The sequence below is a fragment of the Lissotriton helveticus genome, chromosome 5_1 (genome assembly GCF_964261635.1).
Source record: "Lissotriton helveticus chromosome 5_1, aLisHel1.1, whole genome shotgun sequence".
NCBI lineage: Eukaryota > Metazoa > Chordata > Amphibia > Caudata > Salamandridae > Lissotriton > Lissotriton helveticus.
Window position 1 is genome coordinate 1,366,887,418 of NC_136065.1, and position 21,874 is coordinate 1,366,909,291.

Below are 21,874 nucleotides of genomic sequence, written 5' to 3' on the forward strand. Positions count from 1 at the left end.
AAAATACGTATTTGATGTGAAGGTCGGTCGGGCATGAGGTTCCGCCAGTGCAAGTCTTCTCAGTTGGAATGAGACTTGCTGGTTAAGTAACCCGGAAGTGGTTTATACTTTGCCACCCGTAATTGGAAACCTTATATACGGCAGGGGACTAGAATGCTAACCGCTGTGTGGCGTGCATGCGTGAAAATGGCATGTAAATGAATTCGGGATTGAGGTAGCCGCTTTGGAAGCAAGTCATGTGCGATGGGGCTCATTAGAGAATGCGTATGGATATGTAGGTGACTCATAGATGACATTTGCTTCACAGGAAGAATAGATCAGGAAAAGGGACAGATGCCTTATTCCAATTTGTATAGAAAGAAGACACATACATCAGTGTGAAAGTTCCAAGAATTATACATTTAGTGACATAATGTATAGACGATTGGTGTAGTGAAAAATAATAATCACTGCATTTATGTCTATGATTCTTTATTTGTATCAGTTAATTAAAGCCATTACAAAAAGATTTTAAAAACATTAAAACAGAACAGTTCATTTGATTCCAATAGTACTGTTAATCTGACATGATTTCTGCTTCATCCATTTTTACAATTACATAGTGTCATCTGTAACAGACATTATACAGCAGGACATGTCCGCAATACAACATGGGAAGTTACAGCTTCGGTCTATTATACTATTGAGTTGGGCTCTTCAAACATTACATTGCAGCCAAGTGCCATGGCGACATATTAAGACCGCTAGTCTGTTTCTCCCTTATCAAGTGACGTAACAACAGATCCTCCTGGCATTGAACGATGCTTAGTGCACCATGTTGCACATTGAAAAACTAGAGAAATTACCTTTCACCTTTGCGGAAACGCCATCTATGGATTGGATAATTAAGTAGGCACATATGAAGCATTAGGGGAAGGGTATATACACGAGTATTGGGACCTACCTTTGAAGTATCGATGCAGGAATGGGGAGGCTGAAGTCTTTCTCAGCGGTTCTGACTGTGAGAACACTTTAAGTGGGTCCCTGGACTGCAGGACATTTAGCTCCACAGGGCTTGTAATGCATCTGTGGCGAACCTTATCTTAAAGGTTCACCAGCAGCCATGATTTATCCAGATTTCAAATTGCTCTCTAACAGGAGCTATTTCATGATTAACAGCCCAGGCTGTTGTTGGATGAAGCCCAGCATCTCCTATCTGGTGACTGTAAATTCAATAGTTACGTGTTATTCTCAAGTTCTGTTTCCACCTGCCCGCACAGTTAGGGAGGCAACGCTGTGGCGTTCGATAAGCATTTCCAACATACGCTTTGATACTCTGAGCAAACTGAAAGGCATGCTGTTTCAACAATATGTGGCCTTAACATCCACTAAAGAGACGTTTGATCTCCAGTTTGCGAGGTCCTCTTCAGAGATACAGGCGCTACTTCATACCATCTTCCCACTGCATTTCGAATAGCTGGCCCATCATATTTTTAACGTGTGATATGAAGGAAATAGTGCACTTTTTTAAGTCTATAGACTCTGGGTTGGTCAGTACCTTCCAGACAGTTTTCGGGGTCATCCCATCTTTCATACACTCTGTACTTTTTTGAAGGTCTTCTGCTTGTCCTGCTGCTGATTGCCGGGACTATGATTTTAATTTATCTTCTCCACAATGGATGTCCCAACTCAAAACGTTATGAAATTAGTCCAGCCATATGTGCTGTTGTGCCATGAACGCATGGTACATTGCTTCGGCATACCTCTGCTTCAGGAACTGAACAAACATTGGCTCTTGTTATATTGTCCTGTCTGGCTGCACAGATTGCACCCTCTATTCTGCTATCTGCTGTGCACTTTCGAATGTGCCATGGATTTATGCCTTGGATTGCAATTGGTTGAGCCGTCATACATAAATGTACTGGTAGACCCCTTAAAGGCCCATGTGTATAGTTGTCCCCAGCATATTGCATTGCTGCTGAACGCATTTTTCAAGCCGTCCTGGGATGCTTCAGCTCCTAGTGAATTTGATCTATGCTCTGCCGACCTTCTACAGGCTGTGGTCACTTCAGCAGCCTCTGCTGTGGGGACTGGATGGGAACATATTTGCTCCATTAGGCTGCTTCGAGGTACGGCTTTGGAAACATCGTCTGCGGTAACTGGAACGAGAAATGTTTCATCTACCACTCGGAACACATGAACAGTTGGCTATTACGTTTGGTGGGAATGTCTATTTTGTGTGTGATTTGACTTGCTTTTTACAAGTCAACTTTTTCACATTTTCTTAATTTTTTTATATTTTTAAGCGAATGGCTTTCTGTGTGCCTTGAGTGTCAAACGTACAAGCTTGGTTTTAAAGTATTTTTAAATAATGGTCCCTTTTTATATATCACAGTTTTTATAAAGTTTAGGCTTTTAGATAGCTCTTTGGTTGGTCCGTTGTCTGAGGAGTGGGTGTTGTGTCTGAGGTAGGTCCACATAGAACCAATGCCATCTTTTGTAATGGACATGTTTTCTTAAGTTGCCTTCCCCTTTACACAGTAACCTTTTACACACATTTGCGTGCGTGGCAGTGTTGGATTTGTTTCTCTGAAACTGCTTCGCTTAAAGATTCTGTTCCGTCTAACATTATCAAGATTCCTTGAACACCATGTACTAGGTCTCGACACACACTATGCAAATGCTGTTCTATTTATCATCCACAAGGCCACATTCCCATCATGTAACTGGGGTTGGATCATCCAGAACAGGGATTCTTGGTTGTACATACACACACACTCCCCCTAGACACTTAGGTTAGGGACTGCATAGTAGGAGTACGACCAATTTTCTTTATTGTATTTCTTACCTGCATATATGCTTTGTTTTACCACCATGTTGAAGCTGTTTATTTTGTTCACCGTTCTGGTGCGTTTAGTAACTTTGATTTGCTTCTGTCTGTTGATCATTCCAGCACATATTTTATACAAGAATCTTGCTGGTTCAATAAAATATTGAAAACATCCTTTTGTTTATTTCTTGTATATTTCTCTGAGAGTACTAGCGACTAAACAAAAGGGTTCTAGAGCTGTTACCATGCTTCCATGGAGACCTGGCTTGTAATGTTAAGTTATTGCCAGAAACCATTTGCTGCCCGCCTAGGTTTGGGGGAGGGAGGCTTATGGTGGCACTGTGCGCTAGCTGGTCTATAGAACAACATATCCTGAGGTGGTTCATAGAATCAGTCCGGCACCATCCCATCGTTTATGCTGTCCACAAACAGGCAGTTCCTACCGTAAGGTGGAAACTACATGACAGTGGATAGTCGTCTGTATTAAGATCTTGCTACGGAGTGGCCTAGAAACAGCCTCGCGAAGGTCTGAGGGCTCATTCGACCAGTGCCAAGGCTGAGACCATTGTGTTGGCACGCAAAGTACCTGTCTTGGAAATCTATTAGGCCGTGATGTGAGCGTCCATACATACATTCACAAAGCACTACTACCTTGATAGCCAAGTCCGGTGAGAGGGGCACGTTGCTTGTTTGACCTTCAGGATTTGTTGGTTTGAGGCATTCCTCAGTCCCACTACTTTGGGAGCTACTGCTTTGGTATCTATTCACAAAGTGCAGAATTTGCAGTTAAAAGTATTGATCAGAAGAACAACTTTTTTACCTTTGGTAACGCTCTTTATGGTGGGCTCTATCTAAAGCGGATTCCTCACTGCCTTCTAACCTCCTCGTTGTGTGGAAAGAATTCTCTTATCTGCTTGTGAAAAGGTCACAATTTAGAGATCTGCACTCTCTCACAACTGATTGGTTTTTGAGATCTGTGTGCAACGGCGCTGATAGTCAAGAAAGAAACTGAACTGACTTCAGCATAAAGGAGTGGACCTTATATGTGGCTCCAGTGTCACTTCCAGAGCGAGATGGAGTTGACTTAAAGCTGCACAGTGCCACCTGCTGGCACATAGGAGAAATGCTGAGAATAATCTCGGAATCCAATTCAGTGCCTGGGGATATTCACTAGGTCGGGGATCTGCATTTAGAGTATCCACCAGAAACAGCATTAACATAGGTAAATAACGTGTTCTTCCCACTCTATTGTAGAGCCTAGATTGTAGAGTAGGTAGCTGAAAGGAAGGCACAGATATATATGTGGAAGGGGAGGAGGCGGTTTGAAGAGATTGTGGTAAAACACTAGGTTAGTTTTAACTTTAGGTAGATGTGGGATAATAAATGTGGAGGGTGTTTGGGTTGGTGCCAGAATGAGATGTTTTGGTGGGGGAAGAGAGTGCAAATGCGGGGGGCTGGTGAGGATGGGCGGTTATATCAATGCTAGAGATGGGTAGGGTAGCAGGATGCTAGGTGCCATTTTTGGGTTTCGCCTGCCGAAGGCTGCGCTCTGCGCAGCTTTTCGGCGCAGGTGAAATCCTATGTTGACCATAAGGACTTCGGGAACGTCCCCCGGCTCTCATTGGCTAGCTCCATAAATGGAGGCTAGCCATTGGGTGCCGGATCTGTCCGTCAAGGCCGGACCAGATTCGGGGGCGTTCCCGAGATTTTTTCCCTGGGCGGAGTTACGTTTTTTCCCGTTCCCTCCCCTTTCCCGCCGTCCGTGTTCTCTCCCGCCCGTCGTCCGTGTTCTCTCCCGCCCCCTTCCCGTCGTCCGTGTTCTCTCCCGCCCCCCTCCCGTCGTCCGTGTTCTCTCCCGCCCCCGAATCTGGTCCGGCATTGAGCCGGCACCCGCCTTCCTGCTCCGGCCGTCTTCTGCGTCTCTCCTCCCCCTTTCCCGCCCCCTCCCGCTTGTTTTCCTGATGCTGGCCTCGCAATGGCGCTGCGTCTCTCCTCCCCCTTGTTTCCTGATGGCGGCACCGGCCGAAGATGGAGGCGTCCTTTCCCTTGCCGCAGAGCTCAGGGGCGCAGCCTGACCCTGCTCCAGAGCTCTCTTCTGCACAAAGTATCTCGGTGCCAGCCAGCCGGGAGGAGGGGGAGGCTGGATCCGGGTCCACGCGGACGGCGAGGGATCTCCGTGCACCATGTTTGCTGCCTGCCTGCTGCTCGTCGCTCTGCTGCTGCACGCCCGGACGGAAGGTAGGCACGGGGGCGCCTTGCTTTTCAAAGACGCCGCCTGTAAAAGTAACCTTTCACGTTCACCTAGCGTCGCCCTAGTCACTCCTTGACCCCGCCAGCCCCCGCCCCGGGTGGGGAGTCTCCGACTGCCCTCAGAAGAGGTCACTCCTGGGCCCTAGGGCGCCCCTCTCGTACTTCACTTGTCCTTTGGCGAGTCTCTCCTCAGCTCCTGACTTGCCCTTTGCGGTCCTTCATACCTTATTGCTGCCCTGCAGCCTTCTCCTGTCCTCTCATTAAGTCCCTCATTCGGCCCATTCAAGGGGCTCCTCCAGGTCCTTTCCACGCCCTCTGAGGTCCCTCATACTAGCCCCACTGTCCTCTGATAGGATCCCTCGCGTGTTCACGCCCTGCGTTGAGGTCCCTCTTGTCCTATGAGTTGAGGGCCATGCCTTACGTCCCTTGTCCTCAGGTGAGGGGACTTCTGCTCCGTCCCTGCCCTCTGAAGTCACAGGCGGGCCTCCTTCGCCCCCCGGAGTCTCGTGCCCTGTAATTCTGAGGGTCCTCTCGCTTTCAGGTCACTAGTGATCTCTCTACTTTATCACTCTGACCAGGTACGAGGTCCTCTCGGGTTCCCACCTGTCTTCTCTCGAGGCCCCTCATGAATCAGTCATGTGAGTTCTGAGGTCCCTCGTGGCCACTCTCGTGTACTCTGAGGAAGTTCCTGGTGGGCCTTCTGTAGCTCATTGGTGGCGTCCCTCCAGTTTGTTTTTCTTGCCTCTTAGAGTGGTACCGCTCGTGCCGCCCCCTGGCGGGGCACCCGGCCTCCGGTATCCGCGCTCTCTCGGATAAGAACTTCATTGCCCGGGGTTCGAATTTCTCCTGCCTCTCACGTGCATCTCCCTAGGGTGTCCTTTCGGGGATCTGCCCCTACCCTCTGAGGGATAGTTAGATCACTCACAGACCCCCTGCTCTTATCACAGTCCCTTGCTCTCTGTTTACCTTCTCGGCCCCTTGGGGCCCCTCAGCTAATTCACCCATTCAGTGATGCTCTCCCTCTATTCCTCTTTCTGCTTTTCCTTGTAATGGTTCTCTGTGCTGAGTTCCAGACATTTCAAAAGAAGAACTAGGGGCAGGCAAAGAAAACAAAACATCATGAGGGGTGGAGAGAGATTGGCAGACGTTCACCTGGTGCAGTTGAACACTGTATTTTTTTTTAATTTACAGAAGAAAACTGATCTGGCTGTATAACAGTGGCTCCCAGGGGCCGCTGATGTGTAAATCCTAAAACTCCCGCTGTTTCCAAGAGGATCAATCTTTCCCATTTAGGGTCTCATGATGTCAGTTTTAAACGCTGCGTTAACACTATAATTGCCGACAATGTCAAGTGTTGTAATTACCAGTTGCAGCAGTTCTGTGCTAATATAAGGTTTGAATATCGAAATGGGGGAATAACTGCGGGGGATCTGAGGTCGCAGATTATTCCCCATTCTGAACAGTTTGCTCTAGATGAATGCTGCTTGCTTTTTATTGCTGAAATGCTCTGGGTGTGTGTGTGTGTGTGTGTGGCTGGCTCTGGGTGTGTGTGGCTGGCTCTGGTTGTGTGTGGCTGGCTCTGGGTGTGTGTGGCTGGCTCTGGGTGTGTGTGGCTGGCTCTGGGTGTGTGTGGCTGGCTCTGGGTGTGTGTGGCTGGCTCTGGGTGTGTGTGGCTGGCTTTGGGTGTGTGGCTGGCTTTGGGTGTGTGTGGTAGTAACTGCTGTCTGCTGAGCTCGTCCGTAGGGTACAATAGGTCTCACATTTGCGAGAGATTAAGCTAATGGCAATGTAAATGACAATGCCATTTATTTATCTGTTTTCAAAACCAACACATAAATACAAATTTTGTCATTTACAATGCCAATAGCTCTAACTTTTCCAAAGGCGAAACCATTGCATTGTAAATGCTTGTTATCATTAAGGTAATGGAGTAGAGGGTGGCCAGCTTGTGGAACTACAGGGCAAGGATGGGTGCAGGTGAAGCCTTTATGTATGGCTCATCCACGACTCCTCCATTTCGGAACCTCTGACGACAGGAGTGGCAAATGAAATGGGGGGCCCTTAAATTAAAGATGGGGTAACTGAAAAAAGGATTGTTTTTCACCTAGAAGTTCAGTGTCCTCATAGACGATCCCAGCATTACTCTTGTTGCCTTTTTGATGTCACTGGAACCCCTTGATGAAAAGCACCCCTATTATTCACAGTTACCTATATATAATTCTATATATTGTGGGCTGTGGGGAAAGCACATTTCACTCTTTTGGTGGTTGACAGGATCCTGGCACTACAGCATTCAAATTTCAAAATTGATCTGAACATAGATATGGGTACAAAACGAGGTATTTTCCTTAGTGTTCAGTACTCCCCTGTGCAAAATAGAATTAACATTTTTCTATCATCATTTTCTCTTCTTTCTAGAGGAAATGGGTTGAACACAACTGGGCCACTAAGTTATTCACTGCACACACAGGAACAAAGGAAGTTAAACTGTCCTTGGGTGAAGAGCAGCTTCAGTATGGCCTTCCACATCCCTCCAGCCAGCCTCTTGGATATCAAAAGCTCTAATTTGATATATTCAATACCTTTCACATTTTGCACTTCTTCCTTGCTGTTTTAAGCTAGCGATGAGAGCTCTAGGTGTTCCCTGTAAATGGTCTGACCTGTTGCTGGGATCTCCTCTATACAAGTTTTGAAGACCCAGAAAGCTCAATCTATCAGCAGCAATCTTCCAAAGGTTTGGAACCATATTGTAAGTGAGGACAGACTAATGATTGCCACAATAACTTGTAGTAGTACAAAAGAGGTTTAGAGATAAGGCTTCTTAAGTGGTAAACTATTGTCTGTAAATTCAGAAATTCAGAATTTGACCATTCTTGATCTGTGTCAGACAGGCTTCTGTATTTTGCTTTTACCCCATATTTGATTAATTTGTGGAGACCTGCTTTTAGATTTAGCCCCCCTCAAGCCTCTCTCAACCAATGCTCCATTCATCACTTATTCTCCATCAGTCTAAGCATGGTGCGATTTTAGGAGAAGTGTATTTATAAATGTTGGATAGTTAATTGTGTTAATATACTGCAGAAGGTTGAGGCATTCTATGTGGTTCCAGAGTAGTGGAAATTAGAACATGAGGCTGGATGTGCTAAGCATTAGGAAAACGTTGTTGACATTTAGGAGTTGTGTGAGTCTTGTATCATGTGTGATAGTTTGAGAGGTGTGTTATGTTCAATAAGATTCAAAATGTCATTGAGTTTGTTGTGTTTGGTGTGCTGGGAAAGGTTACATGTAATATGTCTGTGCCTATTGGGTTGTGTCTAGATGTACCAATGTTTGAGAGATTTGATATAAATTCGGATCTTTGTGAGATGTGGAAAATGAAGTTGTACTTGTTGAGGGCTAGGCCTCACTGTTATTGCGAGGAAATGAGGTATATTATATGGTGTGGATATGCGTAATGCTTTGTATTACATTGTAATACATTTACCAACACTTTTAGGACCAGTAGGTTTCATGTGTGACATTTTTAACTCGAATCTGGGTAGCTGTGGCTCTGAGCAGTCAAGCTTACATAAAGGAACAAGTGTAAATCATTCAAACAGCACCAAAATAATTGAAAAAGAAATGCACAAGGCACTCAAGTAATCCGACACCAATTTGTAAAAAGTAGAACACATTTTTATACAATATTTAACTCCTCAAACGAAAAAGATCCACCAGAGGGTTCCAGAGATTCAGATTTTACAAGGTATAGTAAATATACTCTTTTGTCACTTAACTGTTAACAAGCATTGGCACATTCAACAAATTCGGCACTTAAACTTTTTCAAGAAAAACGTAGGTAAATATCAATGCGGCTACTTCCAGTTACTTTGGCCAACCACCTGCAGCATGGAGCCAGTCAAATGGATCAGCAAGGTCTACAGAAACAGTTACCTCTAAGGATGGAGCAATCTTCAGCAAGTTTCAGACACTTTTATCTCCTTCCTAAAGGGTTCTGTGGAAGTGGTCCTGATGCAAAAGATACAGGGTGCTGAGCATGCTCAAGGTTGCTATGTGGTCGACATGCGTCTTTCTGTAGATACTCCTCGGTCCATAGTTTGGTTGAGGTGGCCCTGGCCACAAGGATCGACGTCTCTTAAAGTCTTCTCAGACTTGAACGAAGTCCAGTTGGCATTGGCTACCAGTCCCCCGCTATCGCGGTTACAGCTAAATCATTTTCTGGGCGATAAATTGTCTTCTGGGCAACCAAGCTGCACTCTGACAACTCTCCCAGGTCCAGCATACTCGATGCAAACTTGGGTGTCTGTTCTTGGTGGCTGTGAGGAGGAAATCAGGGCTACCAACTTGCTCCAGCAGGCATCTTCAGCTGTAGTGGCCGTGTGCTGCGAACAGGAGATCAGCCTAACGACCCCTTGGAGTCTCTAGCTTTGCCTGGGCTCTGGGGGCAACATCTTCACGACCAGGACACAACAGGCACAGTCCCCTTTCCTTTGCTAGTAACCAGGTTTAGCAGGTGCAATCCACTGTGCTGCCTCATCATGTTCCGAAAATGCTCCCAGGGTAGGATGTGGATTGTGGCCAATGGGCTACAAGTTCCCTCCTTCCTGATGACCACTACCTGCAAACTGTGACATCTGGCCATCCCATGATGCACCATTTGGCACACTCTCAAAATGGCACAACCCCTCTCTGGGCGTATAGTGCTCCCTAGCCCACCCCAGAGGTGTGGCTACCAAGGGGACTACCCGCCCCTGGGGAACCAGTTTGGCAACTGCTTTCCTTCTGTTGCCCAAGTGCCAGCCTGTCTACCTAAACAACAGGGCAGCCTCTCTTCCCAAACTAATTTTTTGGGCCCACACCCTTGTGGCTTCCTGCCAGGGAGAGGTAACACATCTCTCCTGCGCAGGCTGCTATTCTCTTCTTTCCTGGGCGTCCTTTGCATGTCTCCCCAGGACAGCAGAAAGCTGCCTCGGGGACAGGCCCTGTGTGCAACTGTGGACGGGCACAGAGGGTTTAGGGCTACAAAGTGACAACTTTATAAAAGCTGCACTCTGCAACAAGTTACAATAATCATGACTTGGATATTAAGGCTTAATGTAACCCGTTGTTTTATAGCTCAGAGTGCAACTTTAATATTTCCAGTCAGAGGTTAGCAGGGCTACTATGGCAGCCTGCAACTCGGCACTCACTACTAGCCTTTTCCACAGTAAAAACGACAATTGCTGGTTATCACTGTTAGAACATGTAAAAACACATGTTCCATTTCGCAATAGACAGAACTCTGCCTTAGGGATCGTTAGGCCTGCATTAGGGGTGACCTACATATATTAGAAGGGAGGACTTGGCTTTGCCATTGTTTTGCATGGCAGTCGGGCTAGCAGTTTAGAAACTGCTCTTCCAGTCTGTGGTGGCTGACTAGAAGTCATGTTTCCCTTGGCACACCCAGGATGGCACGACCAGTGCTGCAGACCTTGGGGGTGACCCTCTAATGTATAAGCCCTGGGTACCATTATACTAGTGACTTACAAGTATGTTAGCTTAGGCCAATTGGGTTTAAGCCAATCAAACATATACACGCAGGGTCGGGGCACAGGCTCTGAAGTCTAGTTAGAAGGCCTGAGTGCAAAAACAACAGCATCCGTCCCAAAACTTGGGGTAGACCATACAAAAAGAGACATTTCCTCACATTATATTTGTAGTGCAGCAGTTGGCAAGGTAAGAGCATCAGGGTCTGCATTAAATGTCGCAGGTAATGTATGTGTTATATACTTTGGAGTGTGTATAGAGGTGCTATAAGTGATTGGGGTTTCAGTCGGTATGAAAGGAAGTGCAACCGGCATGAGCACTGCTGCGCCTAGTAGGTGATTAATACCCCAAATCAGAATATATCAAAATAGGGGTTGATATTTTCTGCAGCCAGTAAATACCATTTACCCCATGTTTTGAACGTAAAATGGGGATTTATGTGCATTGGCCCTGACCGAAATAAATTCCGTGTATACCCGAGTTTACCCACATATTTTCCATTTTGGACTTTGTTTTTTTTAGGAATGTTTTTGCCGTTGGGCTCATTGTTGATATTCATTCTAGGTGTCTATTCTGGTGCTGAAGATGCGTGATGTGAACTGCTTTATTGAGGGGCGAGGCGATGATTTGGCTGTGGCAGTCCAAGCTGCAGAGGTGATCCCTGAGCACCTTGGAAATGTTGGGCTGCAGGACTTCATGCAGAGTAATGAAGGTGAAGGTAATACTGGATTATTGCTGGGATGAAAGGGAGGAGTAGCTTGTGGCCAGGAAGTGAAAGGAACACAATATTTAGAATGTATTTACTTTAGGTACTTAAACAGAGGCAAGATGTCGTAATTGTAAAAACATTAAAAAAAACATAACAATAAAAAAGGATATTAAAATACAATTGCAAATTAAATGAAAAAATAGGCAAAGTACAGGAGAGAGGATGATGTCAGCAGGTTGCCAGGAAATTTAATAAGAAAAATCTGTCTTTAATAGTCGAGTCTTTACAGCCTGACAAAAGCTCAACTGGAACAATTTTCCAGAGATGTGCCAATTGGCAAAAGGCAGCATGGCTTAACTTAGAAGTCTAATTGGTCGACTCATTTGCTCTTAGTGTCACATAAGCCTTAAGAATGCTCAACGTTTCTGCTAGGTAGGCTGGATGATCAAGGATGTTGCAAAACTTGAAATGAAAATACATTAATTAAATACATTTTATTGTATACAAAATAAATAACACAAAAATGAAAAAGCAATAATTAACTATGATAATTGTTCCATGATCCACAACACCTGGGTCAGGCAATGTTTAAAAGTCGGTACCAGAGGTTTTTGCTAATTAGTCTGTCGGGTCTAATCATTTATTAAGCTTCAATACAAAAGCATCAGATCGTAACATAAAGCAAATTTAATTGCCTCTTTTGTAGATCTGACATTGACTTCTTTAAAAGTATGACATATATATTTTTATGTAAATTTAATAATTTGCGACATTTTAAAGTATGTGCTCCAAAGTTTCATCCTTTAACCATGTCCCATCGATTTCCACAATCCTTAGACTGTAATAATGGGATATAAAGTGGGCTGAATCTTCTGTATTTCTTTTTTGTTTGTGGATTTAATGCTGAGGTCATTTATGCTTGAATTCCTGATAAATAAGTATTACATATTAACTCCAAATGATCGTAATTTAATAAAACGCACAGGTCACTTGTTTGGTTGTCCTCCTCCAGGGTATTTCTTATTAGTTTCTTCCATTTCGGTATGCTGATAGTAAACAATAAATCTAGAGCTGGAAAAAATGTTTCCTTTATGAAACTACTAATGCTGTTTAGATTTAAGTGCAGATTCCTTACGTGTTTTTGTTCTAGGTCGGCAAGCATTAGGCCTTTTAAAGTTCCTGTAGTAGCACTCTTGCTGATGCAAATATAATTGATGGGGACAACGATGTGGCGTGCTAGCACTGATAATATATTGAACTCAGTCTTGTTTTGCAGTGTGGTGTTGATGACCGAAGATTTAGCCGGGTTCTAATATCAGGGGGTCTGCCGTTATAATCATTTTGACAGTGGTGACAATAGTGTTTGAAGAGACACTAGTTGAATTTTGTGTATCTTTCAAGTTTTGGTCAGAATAGCACTTAGTAATGTAGGTGAGTCAATGCAGTCACATATTAATGTTTGTTTATTTGATTTCAGTGTAACTCCTGTATTTAAGACTGTTTCTTTACTATTACTGTACATGGGTAACGAGTTCCGATTTGCTGTAGTACATTGGGTGCATTAAGTTTGTGAGCTACTTGTAATGGGTAAAGTTACTTCTACCTCATCCATTTCGGCTCCATTTACATGTCTTTTATTCCCTTTATTCTCATCCTTAGCAGAGTTAAGTGAGAACGATGTCTGAAGTCTTTTCTTACCCACAGAAATCTGCTGGGTCTCCAAGCGCCTGTCTTGTCATGCGCAAGTTTTCATCTTGCACTCTAAACCTATTATTAGGGTGCTGGTGGCACTCACTTTTCTGAAGTTGCCGTTCTTTAGTTTTGCAGTTCTTTTGTGATATGCTACATGCTGTGTAGAGTGTAGTGGGCCGCACACTGAGTGCACAATAAGTTTGATAGTTGCCCTAGCTTATCTGGATAGTGGCGACTTCATCAGTACCTTATGTTTGTGATCAATAGAATACATTTTACAGTGGAATGTCCAGTGAAGTGGCTACGAGCATGTCCACCCATGTGGAAAGCATCCAGTCCTGTTCACTGTAGTGGGCTGATCAGAGAATCTGCCATTGTGCACAAGACTAGCTCATTGTGCCTGGTTTGTCATCCGCTCTCCCAGCAAGCCAGCCCACTGCTCCCTACCTCACCTAGCAGTAGGCAGAAATCTTCCCTTTTGCTCTGTCACAACCCAGGCCAGCCCCCACCTGTGCACCGGAGGGTGCACAGTCATCCCACCTGATCGCAGGAGCACACCTACCCTCAGCCTGCACCCATCTCTCCTACCAGATTCCCTTAAGGGCACAGTCGGGCAGAATCACCTGGACCCCTGTTAACCCAGACAGATTTCTTCACTCACTCACCTAGGGGTCCTGGCTCAGGGGTGGGCTGCCCCAGCATCACACGATTAATGGACCTAGCAGATGTGGACTGGCAAGTGATCCTGAGGCTGGGGGAGCACCTCATTGAACAACAGGGTACCGCAAGCACGCACGCTTATGCAGTCACATATAAAGCGCCAAACCGATGCACACATCTCGGCGTCTCAGTGGCACTGGCACAAGCATATAGACAGTACAGCATAGCCCCTGAGCCAGATATGAGTGTGTAGGGGAAGAAAATGTAAACCTATAAAACAATTTAGCCTAAAGCTGGGACAAGAGTGAATAGTCGGTGGGGCAAAGTGGCCAGAGGGCAAAAAGGACCAATGCTCAGTGGGAACAGAGGACATAATTAATGGATTGGGTTAGATATGGCCATGCAATTAGACGGTATGAGATCATTTAAACAATCCTGGGGGAAAAAAAATGTCATGCGTCATTCAGGGGCAGGAGCAGTGGTGGATGCTTGGCTTTGTGTTAGGAGGGTGAGCTGAAGCAGAGCATTTGGAGACAGAATAGATGCGAACATGGTCTATGGTGACAGCTGTGGAGTAGCCTCAGATTCAGAGATAGTGGCAAACAGCCACAGGCAAAAAGGGACTTCAGGAGCAGCTAGCAACAAAAATGGGGCAAAGTAGCTACCAGTGCATGAGGAGTTGTGACAACCGTGGAGGTAGGGTAAGGTGGTGCAAACTTCGAGTAAAGAGGTGAGGTAACTCTAGGAGCAACAGGGTGAAGGACAGTCCTGGTGCAGTGATTAAGGTTCAGAGCTGACATCAAGGATGGAGCAGTCACAAAACAAGCAAGAGTAGGGTAGTCATGCAAATACGAAACAAGCTGCAGCCATACTTCACAATGGAGCAAAACAGTTAGGGGCAGGATAACTGGTAAATTAATGGGTTAATAGGTTGAGGCTGGAAGAGGCAGATGGTAGAAGAGTGCAAGGTAGGAGTTAGTGGAACTATCAGTTAGTGAGAGGGTACCAAAACAGCCAACATGACGGGGGCTGCAAAACCAGAAAATGAGTGAAAGGGAGGAGCAGCCTAAGAATCAAAACATTAAGCTCTTCAACTGGTTGCACTGAACATCTGAGTAGGCATGAGGGTCTGAGCAGCGATAGAATAAAGAAGGTGCAGTAGGGAGTAGCTATGGCAGGGGACTTGGTTAAGGGCCTTTGTGGGGGTTCAGATATAAGTCTGGATTATGACTGTAGCAGAGAGATAGTAAGAAGTGTTTCAGTTCTGAGAGTTATGTGGACTCAGAATGTATGATGAATCGAGAACGTTTGCTGATTGTGCCCTTCTAATGAAGTGCTCACTATCATCTTCAGCAGAGGACACCAGCTCACAGAAATCCTCTCCATCGAGAGATCTTGGCCAGAGAGAGCCTGCAGTTTGCTTGCGTTTTGAGGCGGGACCTGGTGCTGCTCGGCTGTCACCTCTTGCTGTACTGAATGGATTTCTGCACTTCCAGATCAGCCGCTTAAGTGCTGAACTTATGATCTCATCACTCACACACCTTGCTCCGTTTCTAGAAGATGAGGTACCACCAGTGGTCATCCCAATGAAGATAGAGATCATTGACACCCAGATAACCTTGAAGGTGAGGATGATTTTATAAAGCATCTCCTCGGATTATTCACATAAGTCGTTTACAGTGGGTTGTACTACGGGTGCATTAAGTGTGTCTGCGCTCATGTTTTGTTTTTTGTTTGCTGTGTAGGATGATGGTCCACGAATCTATCTCTCCTCTCCCGGGCCCATCCCAGTTACACTGGCAGTGGATCATATATTAGTTTTGCGCAAAGATGATGGTATCTTCTACATAACAGGTGAGCTAAGAGATGAAACCCCAACACCAGTCAGAACAGTCCATACCTCAGCTATATTCTTTTCAGGCTACCCAGTAGCCAGCACTTGCTCGACATTCAACACTTCTACACAATTACCTACAGATCACTGTCTAGTATTTTGCAGAACTTTCTATGGTTTGGGACTCCTAATGTGTCTTGGGAAGCTTCTTGCTACTTCTCTTTAGCACAGCTCTTTCTTTCTGTTGTAGAGGACAAGCCTATATATCACTGATGATTTCAGCTGCATACCCACTTGCAACATGTTCCTCGTTTGCTAGCATCATTAAACGCTTATTCCAAAAAAAACTCTGCCAACAGTGACAAATGCGCCCTCTTCAACATTCAGACTTGGGATGGATATTTCTTCCCACCTATCATTCACCACTTGAATATCTTCTAGTCTTCGCACTGGGTCCAGAAAATGTTTTCCTCTAGCAATGCAAAGTGCACGACTGGAGTTTTAGTTCCACCCAGCTGGGACGTGACGGAATTCAATATATATATGGTGCAGTGTGGCACATTGTCGTTGGTTCCTGTTTTCCTGTCCCCTACAGACACAGGCTTGAAGATCTTCTTTGATGTCTATCAGTAAAATTCCTCAGCAATTTGGCAGTTACTGTCAGATGTCACCTCCTAAGGTTGGAGGGTAAACCTTGCTGATGATGTCTAACGAAGATGTCATTATTAGATCTCTGTTCAGTATCTGCATGAAGTGCCTGAGGCCAGACCACGACCCCTCAGCCTGCAAGTCCTGCACTTCCATGCACTGAAGGGCATCAGGAAGCGGAAGCTTAAGTTGTTCCCTACATCGGTCCATATTGATACCTCAAAACAGCCTTATGCCCTTTTCAGTTAAGTTGCCTGACATGAAGCCATCACCAAGAGATCCTCCCCTAAATAATACAAGAACACCACAGGAACAGAAAGACCTCTTCTTCCTCAAGGAAATGGTGCCACTCCTGGAACTATTCAGATATTCTGCAGCAACCAAATAAAAACGCCCCTGTCTGTCCCTTGTCTTCAATTTGCAACCCAATCCTCCAAAAGAACCTCAACCGTAATTTCCGGCCCCAACTGCCAACCCCTCCTAGGTTAAGGCTTTTCAATATGTGATGTTGATTATATTCAGGATTGCCCTACATTCCTCTTGTCCCAATATCGAAAGGTAGGCCTGTCCGGCAGTTTAGTAAATCCGGCATGAAGCACCTGAAACCCCACCACCATCAAGCGCCACCCTCTGAGCGTATCCGAGGAGCTATTGGTTCCTAAGGTGCTGCCTACTTTTAGCGAGCCTAATAACACCATCTCTTGGCTGATCTTCAGGCCTCTCATCCCTCAAAGTTGGCACATTAGTTGAGTACAGAGAGAAAAAAGTTCAACCTCCTTTGAGCATCAGACCTTTATTGGAACCTCTATCTAGAGCCCAGATATTATCTTGGATGTAGGAGCTCTTCAGCTCAGATTCTGATGATTTAGAAATGCAATACAGGGTTTTTGGACACACTGACGAAAATAATTAGAAGGCTTGTGGTATATAAATAAATAATACCGGATCTATTTTTGAATGAATGAATGAATAACAGATAGCTCAATAAATAAGAGTCAAGATTCGAGGTAGTAGGAGTTTTGCAGGTTTTAATACAGCATAAGGACAGGAACAGGACAACCTGCATAGGAATAGGATGACAGGGCCCAGCAGCTGCTGGGGCTGGGTCTGGGATGAGCGCGCTGACTTTTAATAACAATACACGAGCATATATACATAGCGCGAACACATAACATTACATTGCAGTAGGCGTAGCAGTGGGTGGAGCAGAAGGCGTGACGCGTAGCAGTCGCGAAAGATAAGGGTAAAGTAGGTGTAACTGGGCGTATACATAGACATGTGATGCAAACGTAACAGAATATGTCATGAATGGGCGGAAACATAGGAGGGGGCTACCTAAGGAGCCGGGACCTCTAACCTGGTGGTGCGCGCAAACTGGCAATGACGTGTTACTAGGAGAAGCTGGGGGCTATGAACTCTGTGCTAGGAGCAGAGACTAAAGTCTGGAGGGTCGGAGCGACATGTACCTAAACCCTATCTAGTATCTGATGTTTAGGGAACATGTTGATATAAACTAGAAGTCATGAGGGGAAAAGCTAATTGACTCTAAGACTAGAGCATGCATTTATTCTACATGTAGTGCGTGATGAAGAATATTAAATGACCATTAAATACAGTATTTCTCTTAACATGGAGCCGCATAGGCTAGACAATGACGGAAACTATTGATGCAGTTCAGTAGCTTAGGAATGCAGAGAAGGAGGACTAAACTGATAGCTGGAATCATAACATAGTCTTGGCAGACTCAGAGGCAGAGCCAAGCTGCACCGGGCACTGCGAGGCAGGAAGTAAGTGAAAGGTCGAGGATACAGGTGGGGGCTGTATCGCTCCTCAGCGAGGCTTCAGGAGACAGGGGCTGAATCTGATGTCCGGGCCCTGTTGAGGCCTGGAAACGGGGACTTTATAATGAAATAACGTGCACACTGAGAAGCGTGGCAACATTACTTTACATAAGCCTGATATTCGTAGTATTCACGGGGACTGGAAAATGACATACCAGAGGTGGACACAACTATAATTGCGTCATTAATCGGACATGGGGAATAACATATGCATATTGATCATGCACACATAACATATGATGGATGACACGTAGGGACACAGAACATGACAAAATTTACTTTTCCACATTCCCTCCTTGTCACTACGTTTCCATCAGGAAACATCAATATTCATGATACCATCTATCATTTCATACAGTACCATTTGTTCATCTCGAATTGTCTTGGAACGGGATTTAGAACGGGGCTTGGGACTAGGAATACAAGAGGTAGCACACATGCCGCAAATCGCAGGGCCACATTGTATACAGAGGCAGCAGCTGAATATGATCGCTACTGCGATACCTAGAAAGGACAGGACTTTCCATCCCCAGGCGGAAATTATATTCCAGAACCAACCGGACCATGTCCAGGTGCCTGGATCTTGGTGTAAAAGATGGGCAATTTTGTGAAGTCTGGTTATAGCTGAATAAACAGACGGCGCGTTATTTGGAATGAAAATGCAGCAACTAGATCCGATAAGTCTACAGGCCCCGCCCCTATCGGCCAGTATGACGTCAAGGACGAGACGATTCTCATAAAGGATTGCTCTTCGGTTAAGTTACCTAGAGCGGAGGCAGTCTCATCTACTACTGCTTCAAGGGTTCTTGTTAACCTACGGATTAGCTTACTATTTACAACTGTACCTAAATAAGGGAACACACCTTTATCAATATCAATGAATTGCTCTGCAGCAGTTTCAGTATAATCGACAATCGGGAGGTTTCTCTTGTGTCTGGTATGTACTAGGTAGGAATTCCTATGGTAGTCAGGTGGGGCTAGAAAAACAGGTGGCAGTAGGAAGGCAATGTAACAGGTTCCCTCCCAATCGAGGGGCAGACGAACATATGCAGTTTGACCACAAACAAAATAAGAATGACGTGAAGCTTTAAAAATAGATTTCCCACTGTCACTATACTTGATAATAGTAGTACAATCACTATGTCCTACGTGTACAGAACCATAATTACGGACACATAATTCGCCTTTGACTGGTAATACTGAAATAGCAGGTGAGTCTGGAGTAGTATCAGACTGAACATTCAGGACCATGAAATTCGACGAATAGTTACCTAAATTGTACACTTCATTTTCTAGATCTAAACCTGTTCTGTGGGGGAAACCTTGCTTGTCTGGGAAACATGTGCTGTTAAGAAAAGACATATCTGTTGAGGATGACGTTAACGTGGACCATGCTCCACACGAACCATTATATGAAAAAGGATAGGGAAAAAGTGGCAGAACTCCCTTCGGTGTCTGGAAAGGGGGGAGTCGACCACACACCCAACAATTAGTGGCATTGCTGGTCTGGTGTGAATAATGTAACATGCGGATAAATGAGTTATTGCGCATAGCGAGGCGGTAGGACAGTTCATGAGGGGGCAGATCACTAAACGTGTGTTCTACTGTAACATTAGAATGCTTATTTACATGAGGAACTGGGAAACACAGGAAAAATGCGTAACTAGTGCAGGATATCAAAAGGCTGAGAAATAATATGAAACTTAGAAAAACGATACATCGGTTTGAGTTTTGACTAACTCTCTCACTATGGGGGTCTATTTTATACATGTCAGAAACAGTCTAACCGTTTCACCTAGGGGAGGACTTATACAATCAAACTGACTGACTTATTTTACTAGACCGGAGTTTTTGCTTATACTCCTGCTGCGGAGTTTTCTCTAACAGGGGAGGGGTTGTGTCAATGTCATTTGCGGGACAGTCCTTGAGAGCAATATTCTGGCAATCCTTCGAATCCTGGGAAATGTTCTTAAAGACGGGTTTCAGTCCTTTAAAAAGTTTAACATGAGAAAGGTGCACCCAGCCCTTGCGTCCTTCCAACTTCACGGCTGTACGGGTGGTGAGGAGGACCTGTCGGGGCTCTTTCCAACGAGGCTCCAGCGGACTTGATCTGTCAAAGTTCCGGACGAGCACCATCGAACCTGGAACGATTTCATGCGGTGCCACCTCGGTATTGTCTGGAAATGTGGCGGCAACCTGTGAACGACATGAGTTGAGGGCAGACATCAAGGAAGCTAGGTAATCTGTCAGCATATTACATGAAACATCAGTAATACTTCGGGGTCTAGGAGTACCCCACATGTTAGGGGGGCGGCCGAATACGACCTCATACGGGGACAGACCTGATCTGGAATGTGCGACCATGCGCATATAAAACAAAGCGACTGGCAGAGCTACTAGCCAGTCCACACCCTTATCTTTACATATTTTGGCAATTCGAATTTTCAGAGTCTGATTATGTCTCTCGACAAGACCAGCTGCTTCAGGATGGCGTACACAATGAAACTTCCACTGGTACCCTAACAACAGGGAAACGTGTTTCATCAATTCAGATGAGAATGGCTGACCGTTATCAGAATATACGACTCTAGGGAGTCCATATCGAGGGAAGAATTCACGAACCAACTGCTTGGCAGTGGTCGCGGCTGTGTAATCTGGGACTGGATATGCTTCTGTCCATCTGGACAAAGCGCATACAACTACAAGAACATACTTGAAACCTCGACATCGCTCCATCTGAATATAATCCATCTGGAGGACCTCAAAAGGGTGGTCAGGAGGCTGGAATCCCCCTTGTTCCACCGGGACACTTTTACCTGGATTAAACTGACAACATATCATACAGGTACGGACTTTCTGCTTGGCTGCAGCTCGTAAATGCTTGTTAAACCAAATGTTCTGGATACTGTCTAACATTGCTTTTTCTCCTAAATGTGCTGGACTATGTGCGGTATTGATGATGACTTGAACCATAGAGTCGGGGAGAAACCATGTGGTTCTACCCTTTGTTAACCATCCTTGATCTGTCTGGACCCCTCCTTGTTCGGACCATTTCTTGATTTCTTCAGGAGTAGCATGTAACTGGATATCTATGACATCTTGTGTAGGGTCCTTAACTGTCATACATGTAGTCAGATCTGGAGTGTGTGTCATGTTAACTGGACTGTCTAGAGCCTGTGCTGTAAGCTTGGCTGTGCGATCTGCTAGATCATTACCTTGAGAAATAATGTCAGTAACTTTCGTATGTGCTTTGCATTTCATGATAGCGATAGATGTCGGTAAATGTATGGCATCTAACAGAGCTTGAATAAGGAAACCATGCTGAATCTTGGTTCCATGAGAAGTCATGAAACCTCTCTCCTGCCAGAGCACTCCAAAGTCGTGTACAACTCCAAATGCGTAACGTGAATCTGTGTAAACATTAACTTTCAGGTTCTTGGCGTGTATACAGGCTTGTGTCAGAGCAACTAGCTCTGCTGCTTGAGCGGACAGGGTATCAATACGGTGTGTTTCAATAACTTCAGTGTCAGTAGTCACTGCATACGCGGCGACTAGTTCTCCTGTACTAGTTCTCATACATGAACCGTCCACATAAAGTGTCAGGTCGGGATCTGGTAACGGAATATCTGTCAGATCTTGTCTTGGCTTTGTCGTAATGTTAACTACTTCCACACAATCATGTGTGGCAGACTTCGAAGTAACTGATGGTAACAGTGTAGCAGGATTCAGGACGTTGCAGCGTCTAATTTCTATGTGCGGCTGGAACAGTGTCAATTCATAACCTGTTAAACGTGCAATTGTCAAGTGCTGTGTTTGTGTTCGGTTTAAAAGAACTTCCACGGAGTGTGGGACTTGTACTGTCAAGGTATGTCCTAAGACTATGGAATCACTTTGTCTGATAGCTA

General features: G+C 45.1%; 1 protein-coding gene across 3 annotated transcripts in view; it reads left to right on the top strand.

The window, feature by feature from the left end:
• Positions 1 to 21,874, top strand: part of BLTP3A (bridge-like lipid transfer protein family member 3A) — a 571,303-nt gene that overhangs the window by 478,544 nt on the left and 70,885 nt on the right. The window contains exons 17-19 of one of the 3 annotated variants that reach the window (XM_078644270.1): positions 11,150 to 11,303; positions 15,000 to 15,271; positions 15,392 to 15,500. In XM_078644270.1, coding sequence (XP_078500396.1) covers positions 11,150 to 11,303; positions 15,000 to 15,271; positions 15,392 to 15,500 — 535 coding nt within the window. The remainder of the gene's footprint in view (positions 1 to 11,149; positions 11,304 to 14,999; positions 15,272 to 15,391; positions 15,501 to 21,874) is intronic. The other 2 variants (XM_078644271.1, XM_078644272.1) reach the window with 2 other exon arrangements.